The sequence below is a fragment of the Halichoerus grypus genome, chromosome 9 (assembly GCF_964656455.1).
Source record: "Halichoerus grypus chromosome 9, mHalGry1.hap1.1, whole genome shotgun sequence".
Lineage (NCBI taxonomy): Eukaryota > Metazoa > Chordata > Mammalia > Carnivora > Phocidae > Halichoerus > Halichoerus grypus.
Window position 1 is genome coordinate 44,349,827 of NC_135720.1, and position 24,326 is coordinate 44,374,152.

General features: G+C 39.4%; 1 protein-coding gene across 2 annotated transcripts in view; it reads left to right on the plus strand.

The window, feature by feature from the left end:
* Positions 1-409: 409 nt before the first annotated feature.
* ROS1 (ROS proto-oncogene 1, receptor tyrosine kinase) overlaps positions 410-24,326 on the plus strand; it is a 108,841-nt gene continuing 84,924 nt past the window's right edge. For both annotated transcript variants that reach the window (XM_078054389.1, XM_036082274.2), the window contains exons 1-8: positions 410-532; positions 6,036-6,080; positions 6,942-7,001; positions 8,840-8,866; positions 13,710-13,770; positions 20,247-20,395; positions 21,068-21,206; positions 23,920-24,121. In XM_078054389.1, coding sequence (XP_077910515.1) covers positions 410-532; positions 6,036-6,080; positions 6,942-7,001; positions 8,840-8,866; positions 13,710-13,770; positions 20,247-20,395; positions 21,068-21,206; positions 23,920-24,121 — 806 coding nt within the window. The remainder of the gene's footprint in view (positions 533-6,035; positions 6,081-6,941; positions 7,002-8,839; positions 8,867-13,709; positions 13,771-20,246; positions 20,396-21,067; positions 21,207-23,919; positions 24,122-24,326) is intronic.

Here is a 24,326-nt window from a genome sequence, read left to right on the forward strand (position 1 = left end):
CCAAGCTCAGAGAAGTGAAACGGTGGATGATCTGAAGTGCTCCAGTTTCAGACGGTGCAAGTGACACATGCTTGCTGAAATGCAGCTTGCCTTTTCTACGTTGTTCGCTTCCCATGCGAAGCGCACTGCTAGGATCTAACCTTTAGACAGGGGGTGACTTTCTTTATGAGAGTAAAAGGAAACTAAATTATGAAATAGCTCTTACGTGACTATTACACGCTATCTAGGATTCAAAGCTCTCGAGTAAATGGTCTAAATATTACTTTAAAAGGCAAAGATATTCTCACATGTCAAAAAAACCTCCCCCAAACTCCACCAGCCACTCTTTCAACGGAAACCTAAAGAATTGATATAGTGGGATGGAGAAAATGAGAATAACAGTCATCTAAAAATCGCCATTGGTGAAGTGATGAAGAACATTTGCTGGCTTATTCTGAAACTTGTCAATGTTGCGACTCTTGGCTGCATATGGATTTCTGTGGTACAGTGTACGGTTTTACACAGCTGCCTAAAGTCATGTGTAACGAACCTGGTAAGTTTTGCTGCTCTAATATTTGTCTTTGCAGGAACTGGAACATGTAGAATTCAGCTTGTTATAAACGAGTGAATGATTTTCTCATGAGAAGTGGTAGTAAGGCAAGAAAGATTTTTTTTCCCCCAAAGTAAGTTAGGAATGTTTTTAATTACAGAAGGCAGGGGAAGGCTGTTTTATTTCTTTAAGTTATCTGTTCATAGATTGTGTGTGTGGGGGGGGGGGTGTAGGAATTGGGTTAAAGAGGCTTACATGCGATAAATTTTGCATGCTTTAAAAATGCCAATTTAAACTCATTTATTTCGGGGCACCTGGGTGGCTCAGTCGTTAAGCGTCTGCCTTCGGCTCAGGTCATGATCCCAGGGTCCTGGGATCGAGCCCCGCATCGGGCTCCCTGCCCGGCGGGAAGCCTGCTTCTCCCTCTCCCACTCCCCCTGCTTGTGTTCCCTCTCTAGCTGTCTCTCTCTCTCTGTCAAATAAATAAATAAAATCTTTAAAAAAAATAAATAAATAAACTCATTTATTTCAAAACCATTTATGTTTGTCTTGAAGCAAGAAATAGGTTTGGCCACAGGGCAATGCCTACTGGTTGCAGACCGCAGCAGCATTTATATTGCAGATGGATGGTTGTATCAGGAGGTGGATGCCAAGGAAGCAGATGCAGATGCCATATAGAACAATGTTTTATTTGAAAAAGCAAAAATTGTTTTTAAGTTCCTTTCCTTCTACCTGTGCATTTGTAGTTTTTTCAGTAATGAGTTTTTTTGGGTATCCTTCCCCTATAAATTGTTTCATATCTTTCAGTTATTGTGATGTTGTTTTGCTTCAAAAAGCCCCTGAATCAACTGTAAAAACCAAAGACATTCTAGCCAGGGAAAGATGCACTTTTCTTATCTAGAGACAAAGGAAATAGCCTGATAGCTTACATGTTAGGCTACTTATAGTCCTACTTTTTAGAATAATAAAAGTACCCAATACAGTACTCATTGTTATGCTAAAGTATTGGAGGTAGAAGTCTGAGCGGTGGTTTAAAAAGATAATTATCTGCGTTACACTCCTCTGGCTTAATTTTAAGCTATAGATTAAAACACTACTTGAGCTTTCTATGGGTAGTAGCACCTTTTGAAAAAGTTTGGCATTTTATATAAATCACTGTTGAAGACCTCATTGCCATTAATGTGGAATTGTATGCCTTAGGATTTTATAGTCGTCATCCAAACTTAAACATGGAAAAATAAGACTATTAGATGTATTCGTTATTGAATAATTTAAAAATTTCCCCTGATTATAATAAGAACATATATTCACTGTAAAATATTTAAAAGGTAGAGAAGTAGAGAAGGATAAAGAAAAAAAGCATTTTCTCTTCAAATATGTATATAATTTTACATACAGTTGTATACCCGTCTTTTTCACTTAACATGACGTTGTAAGTTTTTCCTATACCCTGACATTTTTATGGAAACAGGATCTTCAGTCTATTTAGAATATTTCCATCCTATAAATGTACCACCATAATTTGTTAATTTCTCCTTACTGTCAAAACTGATATTGTTTGTTTCCATTACTGTCGTCTCCATTTTATTTGTTTTATTTTTTTTCGGTTTTTAGTTATGTTTAGTTTCATCTTATCTTTGTGTGGGCTCCTGGGTTTCAGGCAGTAGGAGTAGACAGCTTGTTCCTTCCGCTCACCACCCACAGACACAGGCTCAGCCCATGTGGTGGCCACTGGGAGAGACAGGGTTTGCCAGTTTGCCTAGTGCCTGTCATCAATGTCCTCCATCTGGGGCTCCCACACAGGGCCCGGAGGGAAAAAGCTAGGTGAATGAACAGTGAATATAGCCGTGGATCAGGGGAAGGATATGTAAAATGCATAAACTCAAGTTTATGATACTGTTTGCATTTTTTGTGTGTGCCATTCTTTGTAGCCTGGACACTTGCTGCGAAGGTCATCTTTGATTTCCCTGGGTGGTTCTTGATCCTGAGGCATATTTGCTTTTTAAAAAGAAACACAGAGTCTTATACATAGGAATGTTTAGAATTGCTGTCCAAATGTGCACAGATCGTAGTTCTGTGCTGAGCATGAATAGTTTACGTCCATTGACGGATCTGTAGGTATTAGTTGAATGTAGTAATTGACTTAATATTTTTGAGTTGTATGTGCCTGTGCTGCAGAGAACAAAAAATAATCAATGTTCTTCAGAACACTAGTATTGTGGCATCCTTCATGAAAGAGAAACAAAAGAGACTGAGGAACTAGCATTGAGAAATGCTCTGTTAGAAGTATCAATTCAATGCAAGACTATTAGAAACAAGAGTTCAGAGGTTATCCTGTTAAAAAAAAGTACAAACATCAATACCTTTCTTGTGTATCCATATATAACTTTATAGCAAGATGATAGAACAAAACCAGAATCCAAAAATGCCATAAAATGGGCACCTGGGTGGCTCAGATGGTTAAGCGTCTGCCTTCGGCTCAGGTCATGATCTCAGGGTCCTGGGATCAAGTCCCGCATCGGGCTCCCTGCTCCTTGGGAGCCTGCTTCTCCCTCTGCCTCTCTCTCTCTCTCTCTCTGTTTCTCATGAATAAATAAATAAAATCTTTAAAAAAAACAAAACAAAAAAACCCCAAAAATGCCATAAAATATCCAGGAATGAGCACAGTTTGTATTGGTGTAGGAGTGCGCAGATCAGTAAAATGGAATACAGTCTGGGAGTTAAGTCATGCACACAAGGGAGTGTGGAGTATGATAAAGATGGCAGTTCAGACCAAAGTGGGGCTGTTCATTTAGAATACAAAATAACACCTTCCTTCTGTAGGTGAATGGATAAGTAAACTGTGGCACATCCAGACAAGGAAATATTATTCAGAGCTGAAAAGAAATGCGCTTTCAAGCCATGAAAAGACATGGAGTGAACTTTAAAAGCATACACTAAGTGAAAGAAACCAATCTGAAAAGACTACATACTGGATGATTCCAACCATATGACATTTTAGGAAAGGCAAAACTATGGAGACAATGAAAAGATCAGTGGTTGCCAGGAGTGGGTTTGTATGTGGTGGGGAGATAAATAGGGAGATCACAGAGGATTATTAGAAACGGCAAAAATACTCTATATGATATTGTGATGGATACATGTCACTATACCTTTGTCCGAACCCGCAGAATATACAACTCTGAGAGTGAGCCTTAAGGTAAACTATGGACTTTTGGGGATTATTATTGTGTAGATTCATCCTTAGTAAAAACTACTATTCTGCTGAGTGATGTGTATAATGAGGGAGGCATGTGTGGGGGCCGGAGGTATTTGAGAAATCTCTGTGCCTTAATCTCAATTACACTGTAAATCTAAAACTGCTCTAAGAAAATGAAGTCTTTTTTTTAAAGATTTTATTTATTTATTTGAGAGAGAGAGAGAGAGAGAGAGAGAGAGAGCGGGGGAGGGGCAGAGGGAGAGAGAGAGAGAGAAGCAGACTCCCTGCTGAGTGCAGAGCCCAGTGCTGAGCTCAATCTCAGGACCCTGAGATCATGACCTGAACCAAAACTAAGAATCGAATGCTTAACCGACTGAGCCCCCCAGGTGCCCCAAAAATAAAGTCTTTAAAAAAAGTTTAGGCAAATTTATTAAAACCCAACTCCTTACAATACTACCAGATTCACATAGATTCCAGGAGTTATTAAAAAATACTGCGATTTAAATACAAACAAACAACAGAAACAAAGCAAGACTTCACCCTATAGATATATTACAATAAATTAAGGGTGAATATTTCTACGGTCTTGGAGCGGCAATGCCTTAAGAAGCCTGCTTCAAAAATACAGAATCCCTACAAGAAATTATTCATAATTTAACTACTTAGAAGCTTAAACTATTTGGCAATAAACAGAATACAAGAAAAACAAAGCCAAAAAATGGAAAAAGTATTAGATTTGATGAACAGAATTTTACCAATCCTTATATATAAAAAAGTATTTAAAATAAGTTTAGGGGCACCTGGGTGGCTCAGTCAGTTAATCCTCACAGAACTTTATGCACTTTATGCAACATTGGTTCTTTGGTTCCTGTGTCTGATTACTTAAGTGAACCCCCACAATGCCAGGCCATTGGATGAGGCTTTCAAGAAACAGGACTTCTGGAGCATTCCTATGTAATAGGACATCTTGAGTTCATGGGTTTATTCCTTCTGTATGTATTTATTGAAGACCTCTTATCCCTCCAGATTGTTCTAGGTACTAAGAATAGAGTGAAGGGCAAAAGGAATGGTGCTTACCTGGAAGGGGAGAGAACTCAGTGAACTTAGTGATAAACAGATCCTCTCTTCCCTCTGAAAAGTGCAGGCTATTCAGAAGCCCTTGAGATGCTTCAACCACCTGGAGTGGGGTGTGCCTGGGTGGCTCCCTGGGTTAAGAGTCTGGCTCTTGGTTTCAGCTCAGGTTGTGTCATGATCTCATGGGTCATGGAATCCAGCCCCACACCCTGTGCCGGGCTTCCCGCTGGGCCGGGAGTATGCTTCAAGATTCTTCCCCTCTGCCCCTTCCCCTGCTTGCATGCTCATGCATGCTCTCTCTCAAATAAATAAATAAATCTAAAAAATGCAAAACAAAATGCCTCCTTTGGATTTTCTATCATCTCCTGGAACACACCTTGCTTATAGCACTGGGTCAGCCAAGGTCAGATGGCATGCTCCTTGCTGGATTAATCATCTCTTCAATTCAGTGGTTCAAATCCAGCAACTCTTCAGGGGAGGTTCTGAGCAGTACTAATTAGAGGTACTCGGAGTACTCACTTAGTTATCCTCTGCTCATAATTCTAAGTCAGTCAGTGAGGCAGGCTGATGATTGGATCATATCCATATAACACAATTCAGGCACATGTCTGATCATCATAGGCCCAATATTGTCATCCTTTGTAAGCCTTTCAGTTTATCAAGGACTCTAGTCATATAACAACCAGGGAGAAGGTGAACGATTTATAGATTTTCCCCCCTTAGTTACTATTTCTTTTATTTTCTCCCAGCACAAAAAAGTTCTTAAAATTTGTGAAAATATGAGGAAAAAAACAGAGTAATCTGGTGTTTTACTATATGTAAAATTCTGAATTTGTATTTTTTTCACTATTCTTAGTAACACTGCTTAAAAAAAAAAAAAAACTGACCATAATTCATCTTTCACCCCCAAGCCCTTTGACTTGATGAATTGACTAAAGTCACAGGCTTATTTCATACCATGTGAGACTTTATCTGTCCATTGTCCTTAACCACTCCTTACAGTCCCCCCTCCTTGATCATTTCTGCAGAATTCTTAGGCATTCCATCTTATAATTTGCATTGGCATTTTACCAGATTTCATAACTGATTTAATGATTTTAAAACATCACACTTTATAATTAGAAAACACAGAGGAGGCGACAGTATTCCAGGAAGCTTTTTTAAAAAAAGTGTAGTAGTCATACTGAATGTAATATTGATAGCTGTTGTTTATGATCTCCTTCTTCATTTCAGGGCCGGCAGCTTGACATTGGCACACCATATAATCTGAGTGAACCTGTGAGTAATCACTTCCATTGTCAGGAAGTTTATAATGTTTGCGTTTATAAAAATGGGACAATGGTCAGGTTTTATTCCAATAAGAATAATTCTTAAGTAAAGTCTCATTTATTTGTCCTTGATGGAGGAAGTTCAGTTGAAAATAGCGAGAAGTCTGAATTACGGAATATTAAAAAATGAACTCAGGCACAGTGTGTTGAAGAAGAAAGAACACAGGACTAATCCAACTCCGTGATTTTGATTCTACTTGGCTGTGTGGCTTGGGGAAAATTACTTAATATTCCTGAGACTTAGTTTTATTACATGTTATCTGAGAGGGTTGGATGAGATGGTTTCCAGTGTTTTTTCTAACAATTACATTTATAGTTTTATTATTTTTCTGCACCTATATCCATTTATTCATCGTGTTTAGTGACTCAAAATATAAACATGAACACACTTCCAAAACTGTGGACCTATTTAGGTTTTGATATGCTGCTTTCCAGTTGAGTCCCCAGTTTTGAGTTTTGCTTGTTGCGTAAGGACATGGCCAGGACCCGTGCTCGATGCCACGGTGTCCAGGACTTTACCTGCTGCCAGCCACCCAGGGGACAGGGTGCTCCCTGAAGGTTGAGTGATCTCCGGGTTCTAGGCCTGCCCACGCCACCTCCCCTCAGCAACCCCGCTGTCCTGCGGTGAGTCACACCAAGCCCGCTTTGCCTGGAAACAGGAGAGTTCTGCTTAGGATTCCAAAGGTCCTGATCCTTCTGAGGCCACAGATTCCTGGGTAGATACATTTTGTGACTATGTTGCACTAGTCAGGTGGCAAGAAGAAAATCACCCTTCTCTAGTCACCATTGTCTCTTAATATATCTCTTGCAGTGCATCCAAGGATGTCATTTTTGGAACTCTGTAGATCAGGAAAGCTGTGCTTTAAAGTGTGTAAGTATTAATTATGTTTCTGTTTTGATACTAATATTTCCTTCAAAAGAAAAGTTATCTAAGGGGATTCCCATTTGAATTTCCACTGGTTTTCAAGGAGTTAAAGGAAAAGTGTGATGGCCTGAGTGATACATAATAGTGGGGAAAAATTGAAATAAACGCTATTAATGCAATTGGAGACCCAGGGGGGTTAACGCAAACTGTGGAACCCAGGGATGCCCAATTGCTCCAAACTCTAATGGCCTTTTAGTAGAATGTCAGGCCCTTGTCAAATTTCCTAGTCCTGTGCTTCTCAAATGTTAAAGTACAGTTATCTAAGGATCTTGTTAAAATGCAGATTCTGATTCTGAAGACCTGGGGTGGGACAAGCTCCCAGATGGTGTGATGCTTGTTGTCCCCAGATGACACTTGGGCTAGCAAGGCCCTAGATCACATTCGAAGTTTCTCTGCAGGGAACATGGCAGCAATCCAATCCAGAGATTACAAACCCCTACGTTTACTCCAATCTATGAAGAAAATACATCCCGAACTACTTTATTTTTCATTTTTAATTAACCCCAGCTTTGCCACTTAGTGTGTAACTGGTTAAGGTACTTAACCTCTTGGCACTTTACTTTCCTCCTCAATAAATTAGGATAATAATAGAATCTCTCTCTTAAGGATAATGCCTGACACACCGTAATTATTCTGGTCTAGTGAATAAGAATTTCGCCATTTAAAAGCGGGTTCCTTTGTTCAGGTTGTTCAGGTCTGAGGTTGAATCATGGTATTTTGGGGTAATCCTAATATTGTTTTCTATTAATGAGTGAAACTATATCATTGAGATTTAAATAAGGACGTTAACTTCTCCTTCCCAATGGTGCTCACAGCTTTTCTGGAATGGTCTGTGCTCAGGTCTCTATGACAGGCTTAGGCTTACTCTCACGTTCGTGACTACGTGCCCCATAGAATGGGAGTTACCGAAAGTGGAGCCGGCACTATCTGGATTTGGGAACTATCACACGTTCTAAAAATTCTTTTGCGTCTCTTTGGTGCCACTTTTTACGAAGTCCAGTGGAAATCATCCTTTGTCTAGTCCGTGTTTGCTGGCGTTTGCTCCCGCCTGTAAGCCCCTCAGAGCGGGTCTCTCTCCTTGCTCACACTGTCTGTTTCACCCAAGACCAGGAGAGGCACAGAGCAAGTGCTCAGACAGCACTTGCCAAGTGAATGAGTGGGAGGTACCAAACGGTGACAGGTGCTGGTGACAGGCCAGGCCATACAGTGGGCATCAGAGCCGCTAGTCCGGGCAGGGGAACCTTCGCTGGCCAGAGTGATTGGTCGTTGTCAGGTCAGGTTCTGTCTCCACTGGGCATCTGCCAACACCTCTTCATTCTCTCACCCGGTCCACCACAGATTACCTCTTAGTTGACTGGGAGTTTCCAGTAGACATCAAACTGCACCATTTCTCCAGTGATGCAAACGTAATATTTTTTTTTTTTTGAGAGAGTGAAAGAGCACATGAGCGGGGAGGGACAGAGGGAGAAGGAGAGAGGGAATATTTAAGCAGGCTCCAGCTCACGACCCTGCGATCACGACCTGAGCCAAAATCAAGAGCCCGTCGCTTAACCAACAGAGCCACCCAGGCTCCCTGCAAACATAATTTTTAAAGCTGTTCATACAGTGGCCTGCCTGGACAGAAGGCCCAGCTCTGGGCTCCTTGATTTTGATTGTTTTTATTGGTTATTCATCAATGGTGGGGCAAGAAATTAATTTGAAAGAAGTATAAAGCCAAGTGTCATTAAAATTATTTACAACCTTAAGAATTTTAAGTAATTTCACTTTTCTTTGTTCTTATGCAGAACAACACCTATGGCACTGTTTATGAGGTGAGTTGGCCATCACAAAAAAGATGTCATCAATCCCCATGTCTTTATCTCTTATGTTTAAAAAGGTATTAAAATAAGAATGAAGAAACCTGACTAATTCTCAGTGCACAAAAATCTTCCTCATGGGAGTGCTATTAATCTGGGTATAAAAATGACTGTAAGATTTCTTTTTTGACACAAATATTTGCTGTTTTAAATACCTGTGTGCATACGTATGTGTATGTGTATACACACTTATTCATATAGATACATATATACTACTCTAATCTGCTTGGACAGGTTCTAATTCTGGGAGCCTGGTGGGAAGAGGGTGGTGGGGGGAGAGGGGAGGGGACCCATCTAGGAATACGCTTACCTCTGCTGATTCCATCTTCTTCCCCATAAATCACAGTAATCTCTCATTAAATATGTATATTAAAAAAGAACACTGTAGTTGCAGTTTTCTTCCTTATTCAACAAACTCCTTTGACTACACTTTTAAAGCACAGCTTTTAAGATATTTTATTTTTTATTTTTTTTTCCCTGCTATGATAGTAAGTGTCTTCATGCTGACTTTGGCGGCTCAGGTCTCTTTTTTCAGCTCCTCCTCCCTATGCTGGCCCCTCCCCTGCACTGGAGCTTTTCCTCTTTTTCAGAAAGACCTTAGGGATTTTGATTTTTTTCCTACTTGATCTTATTTAAGTGTTCTGGATTCTATGGCCCTCAGAATTAGTTTTAGGTCGACCATAGAGGTTTATGAAGAAAATACATTATTTCTCAGTTTAAAACCTAGGTTGTATTCTATTTAAATGACCTTGAAACCAAAGAACAGAACTATTTTATTCTGCCTGGGAAAGGAGTATAACTTACCATCCATCAGTAAAACAGAAAAATTTCTTTTTACTAGAGAATAAAAATAAACAACAAAAAAAGTTACATTGGAACATTTTCTCAATAGTCTGTGCTTACTCTGCACCTGAGTGATTTTCCCCTGAGAGTAGATGGAGGGGTCAGGGCTGGCTAAGAAGAGGTGAAACGGGGCAGGGGGTGGATTCACTCCATATGTAAAAAAACAATTATAGGTCTTTCCTGATTGAGATTTAAAAAAAAACCAAAAACCGCCTTAGAATCTTTTTATGTGATTAAAGTAACATTACCACCCTTCCCCCCCGTCCCCCCCCCCCCCACCAAAACCATCCCTGGGAAGATTGTGTTAAGAAAGTCAGGGATGGTTCAAGCCTCTCAAGCATGGAAACAGCCCGAGATTGGATTTCTAATGTGGTAGCTCCCTGGCGGTCAGTGAGCTGACCCACTGTCTGCGTCTATATGACGTCCAGCTTTTCTCTCGGTGTTATAACTTACATAATTATTCTGTCTTTTCTTTGTATACTTGGCTATTTTACACTTTAAATAAAGTAGAACTGAACAGCCATATATGCTATATAGAGATCGAGATAGGTATATGGATACATAGATGTTTGAATCATCTATATACGCCTGCAGGAAATCAAACTCTTCAACCATTAATGCTTCAACCTATGAAGCTGGGAATGTCTGCACATGTTCCTTGGAGGAAATAGTGTTGGAAGAGTTAGCTTAGCAAACTACAACTTGGAAAATGATGTTAGCCAGTGAGATGGCTTATCCCTGATAATTAAAAACACAAATTAGATCATATTGTTCCTAAAAACCTTTCTATGGCTTTGCGTTGCCATTTGAGAAAGCTCACGGAACTACCATTTGCTGGCTCCCCTGCATCACCTTGCACCCCGTCTCCCTTGTTCTATGCGCCTGCCACATTGGCCTTTCCCTCTTTGGAGTATAGGGGGAGCATTCCTGCCTGCTAGCTTTTGTCCTTAAGACCTTTGTGAGCCCAGATTCTTGCAATCACTCAGGTCCTGCTCCAGGCTCCTCTCTGCATGGTTCTTCCTGAGCACCCTGATGAGATGAAGCCTCCTTCCTGCCTAGTCATGCCTTATGCCTTTAACTTGTTTTGTTTTCTTCATAGCACTTCTCATTATCTGAATGTATTTTATTTAAAATTTTTTTTACTCGATTGTTGTCTGTCCTCTTCTTAGAGAATGTAAATTCCATGACAGTGGGGAACTTACCAGTCTGCTCACTGCCAGATCCTTAAAGCCTACACCAGTGCTTGGTACACACACAAAATATGTACTCAATAAGCATTTTTTGAGTGAATGAATGAATGGTTTTTAAGGAAAGGAAGCCACAATTCCTACGGAGAGGCTCTACTAGGGGCGTCCCAGGAGGGGGGTGGGTATGTCCTCCTTGTGTTACAGGAGTAAGGAAAGGCATTGCCAGCGCGTGCCTGTCTGATAAACACAGCGGTGGAGCCAGAGGGATGATGAGAAAGGTGGTTTTACTACTGTGGGAGAAATGGGAGTGTGGACTAGAACAGAGACAGCAGACGGATGTAGCTAGCCCCTGGGAAGCATGAACTTGGCTTCTGCGGTGGGAATGGTAGCTCAGTGGCCTGGGATACACTAGTATAAATGTCTCATCCAGGGGCTCTGGGCTCAGATTCTGTGATTTCCTTAAATCTGACCACCTTTAGATTCTCTCTAGGCAATTTGAGCACTGGATAATGTCATTCTAAGCCCAATGTTAGATGAGAGAGAGAGGGAGAGAATCTAATTTATAGTGTTGCCTCCACTTGATACAACATTTAAACTCCTTAGAATACAAACTTCCAGTTTTAATATTAACAAGTTCTGGTGATCTAATGTACAGCATGGTGATTATAGCTAATAATACTGCATTCTATACCTGAATGTTGCTAAGAAAGTAGATCTTAAATGTCCTCACCACAAAAAAGAAATGGTAATTATGTGATGGGATGGAGTTGTTAGCTGATGCTTTAGTGGTAATCATTTTGCAATATATAAATGTATCAAATCAACATGTTGTATATCTTAAACTTACACAATTTATATGTCAATTGTATCTCAATAAAGCTGAAAAAAATACAAGCTTCACAAAGTAACAAAATATTTAAACTCCTAGATCGATCAGAATTTTATTATATATTTTCCTCTGAAAAGATGCAGGAAAAATAAACCCACAATTTACTGGCTAATCAGGACTAGCCATATTTCCAAATAAACACTATTCTATTTCCTTTCTCTTTCCTTGGTTTTACCTCTTGGAAAAAAATTCCATGTTACATGATAATTTTGTTGCCACTTGGTATATTTATTCTCTGCAGTTAATAAACATGTTGAATGTATTTTACTGAAACCTGCAAAAAGAATGTGAAAAGTATCCTAAGCCCTTAAATTAAATAATCCTGAGCCCAGACTGAGGTATTTAAATTAATCTTTAACTAAGCAAACCCGAGCTTATCAGTCTGCACTTCCCTTGAGTGAATAGGTCAAACATTGTGCAGCTAGTATTTGCAAATAACCTGGGATCTTTAGGGCAAATGTATTGTGTCATGGTTTCCACTATCACCAGGAGAAACAATAGCACGTTGTCCTAGGTATTATAATTGCAAATTGAATGAAAGCAGGAAGATGGATCATGATTGTGTTATAGTCTTAAAATTTGTGCCTTTTCTCCAAAAGTTTTATTTTTTCTTTTTTCTTTTCTTTTCTTTCCTTTTCCCTTTCTTTTTCTTTTTCCTTTCCTTTCCTTTCCTCTCCTCTGCTTTCCTTCCTCCCTTCCTTCCTTCCTTCCTTCCTCCCTTCCTCCCTCTCTCCCTCCCTTCCTCTCTCCCTTCCTTCCCTCTTTCTTTCTTTCTTTCTTTCTTTCTTTCTTTCTTTCTTTCTTTCTTTCTTTCTTTCTCTTCTTTCTTTCTTTCTCTCTTTGTAACGAATGCTAATGCATCTGTTAAGCGTTGCAGGAGATTTATGTCTAGGTCATGAAAATGTTTACTGTTTTAAGTTAATGAAGTAAAATGCTAATCATTCCTAGGTTTTTGCAGACCTTAAAATGTAACGTTAGTATTAGGATATTCATTAAAATGTTCAAGTTACTATAAAATTTAGTCAGTTTTTAATTTCTGAAGGAAAACATGGATATATAAAATAAATAGGCATCATCTTAGGCTAGAGTTTTAGGTTATTAACTCACTAAACCTTTGACCAAGATGGCAAACATATAATTGCATTGTTGAGCTCAATGCTTCCTCACACTGTGGGATGTCACTCGTTAGACAATTATGAAATCAACTTAGTGAATAAGGAGTCACAACAAACAAAATGAAAGAATAGACTAGAACAGAACGGCTATGATTGCATTACAGGTGTGAGATTTCTTAATGGGATGAACTTGTTCTAAAATTAGATTGTAGTGATGATTGCACAATTCCATGAATATATTAAAAACCACTGAATCGTGTACTTTATATATATATTTTTTTAAAGATTATTTATTTATTTATTTGAGAGAGAGAGAGAGAGAGCAGGAACACAAACAGGGGGAGTGGGAGAGGGAGAAGCAGGCCTCCTGCCGAGCAGGGAACCCGATGTGGGGCTCGATCCCAGGACCCTGGAATCATGACCTGAGCCGAAGGCAGAAGCTTAATGACTGAACCACCTTTAAATGGGTGAATTTTATGGTATACGAAATATACCTCAATAAAACTGTTAAAAAAGGAAAAAGAAGTACTGTTTCGAGATGTTGTTTTGTTAAATGTGTTTTGGAATTTGGGACATGGTCAAAAAAGTTTGAAAGGTGCTGTTCTAATCCCACTAGCAAATGGAAACTTAAAGTATTGCAGCTGAAATAATTGATATATGGGTATACTTATATACCAGGCACTAGAATGTCACAGTGTCGTTGAAATGTATCAGCAAACGCAGGAGCAAGGCTGCCCTGACTGGGATGCTACCTGTCTCCACAGCGAGCATCATGTGAGGTCGGCTGCAGGAGTGCTGAAGGTGCATTCGAGGAGGAAGCGCTAGGTAAGCAGACATATGCAACAGTTATTAAAAATCCTCGACACCACTCTAAGGGCCTGTGCTCATGTAAGGAGAACGAGTCATCTCTTAAAATATTTAGACTTCTATATCTCAGCAGTGTAAAAATATATAAATATAATTTCAAATGTGGAAGCCATTGTGATAGAAACTCAGCAAGACTCTTCTTTCAGAGCAAAATAGGGGGAACCCAGCACCAGACTGAGGTTTAGAATTTGAGATTTTTGCCCTCAGTTCAGTCAGTGAAATCACTTCTGTCTTAATGAAAGAGATGACTATGGATCTTAAGCAGACTTGATGTCAGGAAATGCCACTATTTTAATGAACTGAAAGCACAGGAATATTTTATTTAATGTGCTTTTAATTATTCAGCTACTAGCTAGTCAATGGAGTACCTATGATATGCATGGCTCCCTACAAGGCTTGGGAAATTTACTGCAAGTATAGAAGCGATGCTTCTTGCTTTTAGATTTTGAGTAAGTAGGGTACTAAGCTGTATGTCTCCAGCTCCCTCTGTCTGATTTCAGAGCAGGTTGGGTGTTGTCTAAATGGCTTTGTCCTAGTGTGTTAATTCTCTAGTGGTTTCTGAAGGACCAACTCTTTGATAAGTCACAGCCTCGATGTTAGTAGCTTTCTTTTCCAGAATTTCCAGGGTCTTCCTCCCACTAAGAGATAGATAGTTCCTTCCAGACTGGGAAATGATCGATTCTTCCATAAGTTGTAGTCTTTGTTTCGATGGCTTGCACCTTGCTCTCAGTGGCTGATGGAAAATGGGGGGATCTTGCCTTGCTGTCCTGATTTGCTTCTGTCTTTTAGACAGAACCCCTTGACATTTCTGTGGAGAGACAGTGATATTACATTCTTTTCCTACTGTGTAGTGGGAGTTAGCTATGGATAAAATTTATATTCTATGGTTTCCAAACTGTGCACCGAGGTACCCCAGTGCATTACATCTACCTCATAGGAAGGGATGGGGCATTTTGAACATTCAAGGGAAACACAGGATAGTTGACATCTTCTGGACATCATTGGAAGTACTAGTTGGAGGTAGTTCATGGTATAAACAATGAAATGCACTACATTCCTTTCTATAGTATATCTTTGCAATGCTGAGTTTTTTGGTGATTGCTGTGATAAAAAGAAAGTACCATAAAAAACTCAGTGTGGAATGGGAAATGGGGTTGGTGGTGCCCAATCTGATTATAATATTGAGAAATTGTGCCGTCCCCAATAGGCACACAGATCCCATTAGTGTGCAATTATTTTTATTTAAGGATTAAATACATATATTGTCTTTCAGTTTATGTGTGTTATTTCTTTCAAACATCTACTAAGTTGAAAGGACACGCATACTTAAGTTATAATACTTAATTAACGGAGCTGTTAGGTAATTCTTTTGGTCCAAGGAGTTATGAAAAAATTACTGAGAAACTAAAGATGCCAGAACTGAGAAAGTTTAGGAAACATTGATTTACATTTTTTTCTTATATTCCAAAGTTACACTACCATCTTAATTATATATTCTGTTAGAATACAAGTGTAATCAATGCTTTATTTAAAATTTCTCATTGACTATGGATCAATGTCTATAGACCATTAACAAATGAGATATACCAAGGCTAAATAAAGGCATATAAATAATATGCTTATAGACCATATCTTTAGTTTGTTAGAATGAATCCTTTTGCCCATACATCTAAGATCGTGTTTGTCTCTAACACATCTGGTACCTGGTCCATTTATCTGTGAGTCTGCTACATTATTCTATTTTAGATACCATCCATGTCTCTTTTCCACAGTGGAAATGGTAATAGTTAAGAATATATTAAAGTAAAAAAAAAACCTATTATTTATTATTTATTTATTTATGAGTCAGGCACTGATAAAAGTAATTTATAGGTATTAGCTCTTTTTGAGCTCAAAGGGATAAATACTATTATTATCCCCATTTCACAGATGAGAAAAATGAGGCACAAAGCATATATATATTTGCTTGGGGCCACATAGAAAGGGATCAACTTGAAGATGAACTAGAAAGGGAGTAACTTGATTTTAACCCTCTGATCTGACCAGAGTCTTTTCTTGCCCATTCAGCAGTGTGTTGAAAGTAGTATACAGATCAGTTCAGCTTCTCTTTCTCATTTAGTTAATTCTTATCCTGATATTTTAGAACAAACCTATTTGACCTCTGATTTTCCATACACATTGCCATGGCTTTGAAACACATATCTCCAGTTAGCTGTGAAGTTTACATTTACTTGCACTTACTCATATAACTCTGGTTCTTTTTGCCAAGTTCTCAACTTATGTTCTTTCTGATTCTTTTGGATCTTCTTCCTTACTCTGCTGACAGCTCCACACTGGTCAACCTTAAAAATAAAATAGCCAGTTATCTTACTAGCAAAAGGAGTTTATTTGGGAATAGCAAAGGAATTGTAATTCGGGACAAGCAAACTACGGCAAACCATAGGCAAGTCTGGAGAACAAAGGGAAGGTCAGCTTTTATAGAAGAAAGGAGGAAATTGGGGAGGGTTGTTTTGAACAAAAGTTCACTGGAGAAGAAAAAGAGCTCTAGGTTGTGGTGGTTTCTCATTGGCTGCAAGTGATGGTTAGTGCATTGCGGCTGGAGCACGGAGGGATCTTCCTTCTTTTTCTTAAAAAAAAAGAAAAAAAGATGAAATTCCCGTGTGAAAAATGTCCTCCTTGGCAAAATAATTCTTAACTTCCTTCTTTGTTCTACAGGCTGCAACCAGTGCTGAGTGGGTGAGAGAGCTCCCCCTTCAGGGCTTCCTGACTCCATTTTAAACCAGGTGTCCTTAATTTTTTGACAAAGGTTTCCCACAGACTATTGCAATCTCCGCTATTAGGTGTCTCACACCATAAAACAGGGGTAAAAAATGGAACTGTGCTTTGCTTGTATAGTTATAACAACTAAAAATGAACCATAATTAGAAGAATCAGCAGAGAAGTGTTGTGCTAAGGCTCTCTGGGCTAGAACCTCAGATGACAATGGCTTTCTTTTTTCTGGGTCACAGAGTATTCTGGTAGTATGGACTTCAATTAGTCCAGATTCAGTATCTATAGCGATCAGAATGGTGTCAACTTTTAACCAGAAGAAGAGAGGTCATGGAAGTTTGTATTTAGCCATTTTAAGCTTCTTACAAGAACTTATTATGTTTTCTCGACCAGAGTAGTCATTGTTATTTTAGAAAAGAAAGCTTATCCTCTAAGGTCAGGAACAAGGCAGGGATGCCTGCTTTTGTCACTTCTATTTAGCATAGTACAGGCAGGAAAAAGAAATAAGCCATCCAAATTGGAAAGGAGGAAGGAAGATTATCCTTGTTCACAGATAATATGATCTTACATGTAAAAAATGCTAAAGATAGCACAAAAAACCGTTAGAACCAATAAATTCAGCAAAGTAGCAGTATACAAAGTAAACATGAAAATCAGTTGCATTTCTGTTTGCTAATAATGAACAATCTATAAAGGAAATTAAGAAAGCAATTCCATTTACGATAGCATCAATAAGCATAAAATACTTAGGAACTAACTTAGCCAATCAGGTAAAAAACTTGTAAAATAAAAACTATAAAACATTTCTGAAACAAATTAAAAAAAGACTTAAATAAAATCCCAAATTCATGGATTGAAAGACAATACAGTTAAGATGTCAATGCTAACCCAAAGCAACCTACAGATTAATGTAATCCCTATCAAAATTCCAGTATCTTTTGTAGAAATAGATCCATTTGAAAATTCATATAGAATCTCAAGAGACCCCAAATCTTAAAAAGAAGAACAAAGCTGGAAGACCCACGCTTCCTGATTTTAAACTTATTGCAGTAATAAAGACAGACATATAGACAAATGGACTAGAATAAAGACTCCAGAAATAAATCCTGTATAGATGGTCAAATGATTTCTGACAAGGGTGCCAAGACTATTCAATGGGGAAAAGACAATGGGTGCTGGAAAAACTGGATATCCACATGCAAAAGAATAAAATTGGACCCTTACATAATATCATATGAAAAAATTAACTCAAAATGGATTCATGGCCTAAATGTAAGACCTAAAACTATAAGACTCCTGGAAGAAAAAATAGAGTAAAAGCAACTTTGGATTTGTCAATGACTTCTTGGATATGATACCAAAGGCACAGGCAATGAAGGAAAAAATAGACAAATTGGACTTCATGAAAATTAAAAAAATATACACATCATCAGACACTATCAACAGAGCAAAAAGGCAACAATAGAATGGAAGAAAATATTTGCAAATCATATATCTGATAAGGGATTAATATCCAGAATATATAGGCACTCCTAAAATTGAACAACCAAACAAACCGAACAATCCAATTCAAAAAATGGGCAAAGGACCTGAATAGATATTTCTCCAAAGAATATATACGAATGGTCAATAAGCACATGAAATGATATTCAGCATCACTAACTGATTAGGGAAATGCAAATCCAAACTACAACTAAATACCACCTCACACTCATTAGAATTGCTACCTTTAAAAAAACCAGTAAAATAAAAGTTTTGATGAGGATGTGAAGCAGATGGAATGCTTGTGCACCATTGGTGGGAATGTAAAATGATAAAGCCTCTGTGGTAAACAGCATGATGGTTCCTCAAAAATTAAAGACAGAATTACCATAGAATCTAGCAATTCCACTTGTGTGTATATACTCAAAATAAAGCGGGTTCTTGAAGTGATATTTATACACTGATGTTATACACTTCTTGTTGAATTTACAATAGCTAACACATGAAAGCAATCCAAGTGTCCATTGGCAGATGAATGGATAAGCAAAATTTGATATATACATACAATGGAATGTTATTCAGCCTTAAAAAGAAAGAAAATTGACACATGCTACAACATGGATGAACCTTGAGGACATTATGTTAAGTGAAATCAGCCTGTCACAAAAAGACAAATATTGTTTGATGCCACTTACATGATGTATTAGAGTAGTCAAAGTCATAGAGGCAGAAAGTAGAATGGTGTTTGCCAGGGGCTGGGGGGAGGCAGAATGGGGAGTTAATGATTACTGGGTAGAGTTTCAGTTTTGCAAGATGAGAAGAGTTCTGGAGATGAATGGTGGTTATGGTTGCACAACAATAAAAATGTACTCAGTACCACTGAACACACTTAAAAATGGTTAAGATAGTAACTTTTATGTCATGTGTATTTTACCACAGTTAAAAATTGGGGGGAAAAAAGCAAGCTGAAGCATGATATCACTCACAATTTTGGAAGATAGAAAAAGTAAAGTAAAATAACTTCATCCCAGTGGAACATACCATTCCAAATTCTAGCCTTTTGTACGGGGCCTGGAAGTAGCAACAATAAATGTGTGTTGCCAGTTGCAATGTTGATGTAGGAAAAACGTTAAGGTTTGAAGCCGATGGCCAAGAAAGAATTCTTGAGACATCTTTGGTGCAAAAAGGTGGTTTTATTAAAGCACGGGGACAGGACCCGTGGGCAGAAAGAGCTCAGGGGTGGCGATTTATATGCTTTCAAGTGGGGAGGGGGCTAGGGATGGCATAAGTCTCTCCAGAATTTTAGAAGCAAGGTTTCCAGGACCTTGAGGGGGTTAACTATTGTTGGAAAAAAGGTCATTTATTACTGTCCACTAAAACCTTAGTTAAGAGACCCTCCAGATGTGTATCAGTGGGTCATATGCTTGGGGATGATTGCCAACATGTATCTTGGGGAGTAGAGATAAAGGAAGTTTCTAAAGGAATTTTTTTTTGTTAAAGAAGACCTACAGGATCCTGGGGGTCAGGCTCAGATTGCCTTTTGCCCTTAGCAAAGTGTCAGCATCGAGGCAGTTGAGTCCCTAGAGGAATGTCACTCTGCCTCTTTCAAGGACTTGCCAATGGGCTGTAAGCATTAAGGATATTTAATAATTTTTCTTCTGCCTTTGTTTCCCACATCAATGTTACTAATGTTTAGAAGTCACAAAATACTTTACAATATGGAACAACTGAATATAGAATCCTTTGGAGTAGAATTACTTGTACATATAAAAATAATTTATTGACAAGATGAGCAATAGCAACAGGATTGTAGTGTAACATTTTAAGAATGTCTTGGGATACATGTTCTGGAACAATAGATGGTTCTGTTACGTACCATACACGCCCTGGCACCCACCTGTAAGGAAGTGGTAATCATAAGAGAAAACTGTACAATACTCCATGTTGCTTGCCTGTAAAAAAAATGATAATAGTGAATTCTACAGGGAAAACAAGATGCCAGACTGTCTAGCTGATTTATAAAAATAAACCAATTGAATATATACATCATTTATTATTCGGGTAAGCTATTGTGGCAAGATGTAGTTGTAACAAGAGACTCCTGAGAGCCCGAGATGAAACAGACACCCTTTCTCCTGACTTGACAGAGGTGCATGGTGAATGAAGTCCTGTTTTCTCCCCAGAAAATGCCGATTTCCCCACCGCACCCTTTGCTTCTTCCATTGGAAGCCATGGTGTGACCTTACGATGGAAATCTGCCAACATTTCTGGAGTAAAATACATCATTCAGTGGAAATACGCACAACTTCCTGGAAGCTGGACTTATACTGAGGTATGAAAAGCTGCCTACGTACGTACACACAGGTTTTTTTTTTCCAAATTATTAAAAATGCCAAATTACTACGTATTATTATAGGTATAAAGACATTCTAGAGAAGATTCAAGTGTTAAGATGAATGGTTGGGTTAGATGAACTTTAATCTCTGCTACTCCGTAACATGTTGATGCTAAATCCTTTATTTCTGAGGAGAACATATTAGACGTACATCTTGTTCCTTCAGCTCAGCGTCACCTAACCAACTACTCATATCATTGGTCATTTTCTGCCCACCCCACCTACAAGGATTCCAACTAGGATGGAGGGCAAGAAAGTCATCTAGGACTGTCTCTTTTAAGAAAGCATGAGCAAGTTCAGAGGAAAATAGCCCCAAGACACTAAGTATATTGACATAGAAAAATTATTAAAGCCTTGAGGTAAATGCCAAATAACTGAATCCATAATTTTGCCAATTTGAGGAAGGAGAGACTTTGGGTGTGAATTATGCAGACTGACATCTGGACGGCTCAGCTCCGAGCTCCAGGCCCATTTCTTCCGGGCCGGCAGGTCCCGGGTCCCCCCATATCCAAGAAGTCCTGCACCTCTTACAAACTGATCTGTGCTCTTGAGCCGCACTGTGTGGTGGTGATTCTGTAAACGCTAATTATTAATCTCTCCCTGACGTAGGCCGTGTCCAAGCTCTCATATGTGGTACAGCCCCTGCATCCCTTCACTGAGTATATTTTTCGAGTGGTCTGGATCTTCACAGCCCAGCTACAGCTGTATTCTCTGCCAAGTCCCAGTTACAGGACTCATCCTTATGGAGGTACAGTGTGTCCCTGTGGCTCATGAAATAAGGAGATTATTCCAAAGCTTTAGTTTAGTTTGGTTCTATTTTAAATAATGAAATAAATTATTCCTTCATCAGTTGATCTGTTCAGTAACTGAGTACCTAACCATATGCCCCGTAGCATTCTAGGTGCTCAGCATGTCTCTATGATCAATACCGAACTCCCTGGTCTTGTGCAGCTCAGCTTCTGGTGGAGGAGACATACTCTAAGCAGTAAGCATAATAAATAAGGAAAGCACGTTGTAAGTGGGAAAGTGCTGTGTACAATGTTAAGAGGGACATTTTGAACAGGGTCTGTCCATTAGGGGCTTGCAAATGGGGCGTGGGGGTGAAGGACAGTCAGGTTGCAGAATAAGCCTCAATAAGCAGTTAGCAGTTAAGGACAGTTTTTAAGCAGAGAAGTAATTGTTTCACATACTTCTGAAAAGATAGTTTTGGCAGCTACGCATAAGATGGATTGAGGGAATGAGGGAATCAGATTGGAAAGCACAGAGGGAGAGCAGTCCGCCTGGAGGTTATGGTAATACTTGGACATTTTAGCAGACATGATTTAAAAAAAACTGCACCTGTCTTGGAGCGTTTTCTGATTTCTTCTTTTGAGGATGTGACTTCCATGCTGGGAAAAGGGGTCTAACCTAGAGCATTTTAGGGGAGTGCATGCGTGGGGCAGACACTGAAGGAGAGTTCTGTGGTTCCCTTACCCTCAGGGTTAGCTGACTGGACCTGCAGGGATGTATTCCAGACCAGGTGTTAGATGTCCCGACCCATCAGTTCTGGAGATTCGGCAGTGTGCACAGAGCCTCACCTTGAACTAGGCTGTGGACAGTTGAACAGCTGATGAAGCTGGTGACGGCATTTTCCCCTTTCCCTGATTCGTGCTCGCTTACTGCTTATCAGATTTTAGGCTGTGTGTGGCCACCTCTGCTGATTACTCCCTGACCATCGTCCAAAGCTTGGGTCAGACGCTGGCTAAGGCAATATTTGAAATGTTCCAGATCAGAGTGGAATACGTGGATCCTTCTTTGTTCAAAGCAATGCCTCATGTATTCCAACAGTGCTGGGACATTTTCCGATGCTGGAGAGATAATATGATCCCGGGCCCATGGTGGCCCATGGCTAGTCAAATCAAAATAAGGAAGAAGGCAAATTTTGTTTTCCAGTTCTGGGCTTTTCTCCTGGATTTGCAAACCCTCATGCCCTCCATGTATTCTAGACCTATTCTGGATATCCTTTCCATGGATAGCACCTCATTCCTCAATTCCTTCTCACTTTTCTAGCCACGTTAAAACTTATAGTTACCTGTTTTGTGTTCCATGCCTCATGGCCCTCTTCTCCTTTCGTGGTGGGAAATGTATGATTTAGATGGTATTATTACCTTTTAATCGAGGCCCTTATGAAGATAATTTCTTAACCAAGGAGAATGGTTAATAGGCAAGGAATATTGTGCCCACCCTGACTGGTCTTTCAGGGAGGATTTTTGTGGGAGAGATTTGGACAATAATCACAGCTTACCATGTAGGTGGCATCCAACCTGCTCGAAGTGGAGCAGATCATGTCTGGGTCTGAGCACTGACCCTAATGAATTAGGTTTTTTGACATCCTGCTTCTAATTAGTGAAAGATGATTCGTACCCCTCCGTTCACCAAGGTGACTGAGTGCAGGGAGCAGAAGAGTCGACACAGTGATGTTTGTGTTTGCCAAAGACTGGTCTGAGAGTTGAGGAGGAATCATATTGGAGAAAGGCTGAGAGATCAATAAACAGCCTTTTAAAAACTCATCCAATGTGAAGGCTGCACTGTCTTAATTTCTACTAACTCTCCCGAGTCAGGAGTGATGCAGAACATTTGCCAAAAGTATTCAGAGGGAGGGAAGTCCACACGAGAACAAAGTGACGTCAGAGTGTGTCTTTCTACAGGAAGAGGAAGTGAAAGGGCGGGTTTAGGGGGTGGGAGGTATGAAAAGTAGGTGGAGGCAGGAATGGCAGACAGGCTGTTAGATCATTTGTTTTTCTTTCTGTTCTTTGCTACTTAGGTAGCTTCTCAAGTCTATGAGTGAATGCTTAATTAATGAATGCATGTTCCTTTAATCCTTCTCAAGGGAGAGGGTAGTGCTAAAGCACAGTGAACTTGGACTCTAAGGGACCTTGGGCGCCATGGGAAGGAACATACGTCTGGGTGTCAGCAAGAGGGAAGCACGCTGTTCTAAGTCCGGCTTATCTGAGCCTGCATCTTCAACTGGAACTGGTCAGGCTATAGCAAGCGCTCCAGTGAGTGAAAAGGCCCAGGATTTACTTCTTTCAACTCCAGTTAATCATTGACTACAGTTTTGTTACAGATTCTCTTCTCCTTCCTAGCCGGGTTCCACCCCACAGTTTCAACTCACTCAGATCTCTGGAGACTTCTGATAACTTTTTTCTAGAACATTTATCCTATTTGCCTACCTGCACCTTCATAAATTATATGCAAGGAAAATAACACTTGGTAGAGTCCCTTAGGAAAGTAGCCAGCTGGTCTCATTTAGGGATCAAGAGTTGCAGCTCCTAGATATCTTATCGCCTTCTATCACTTATTTTGAATATTAATGAAAATAGTTAATTTACACTTCAAAAAACAAGACTTTTTTCCCTGTGCTATTTACATTTGTTGCTCGTACATCTTCCTGCTCACCATGTCACCATTACATCTTCTAGTTCCTGAGACTGCTCCTTCCATTAGAAATATTGAGAGCTCGAGTCCCGACACCGTGGAAGTCAGTTGGGCTCCACCCCAATTCCCAGGAGGACCTATTTTGGGTTATAACTTAAGACTGATCAGCAAAAATCAACAATTAGATTCAGGGACACAGAGAACCAGTTTCCAGTTTTACTCCACTCTGCCAAATACCACCTACAGGTAAGAATTAAGTGGTGCAAGGAAGATGTAACCAGCATGGCCGTAGGCATAATCATTATTTAAGACATATGGCCCCAAAGTCGTTTAAATGTATTTGGAAAACTCCCATTGACTTTGTGCTGTTGGGTTGATGTTATCGTAGTTTTCCTCAAGTTTGTGTCTGTTAGACTACAGTGTCCTAAGCAAAAACATTCTGAAGTATTTC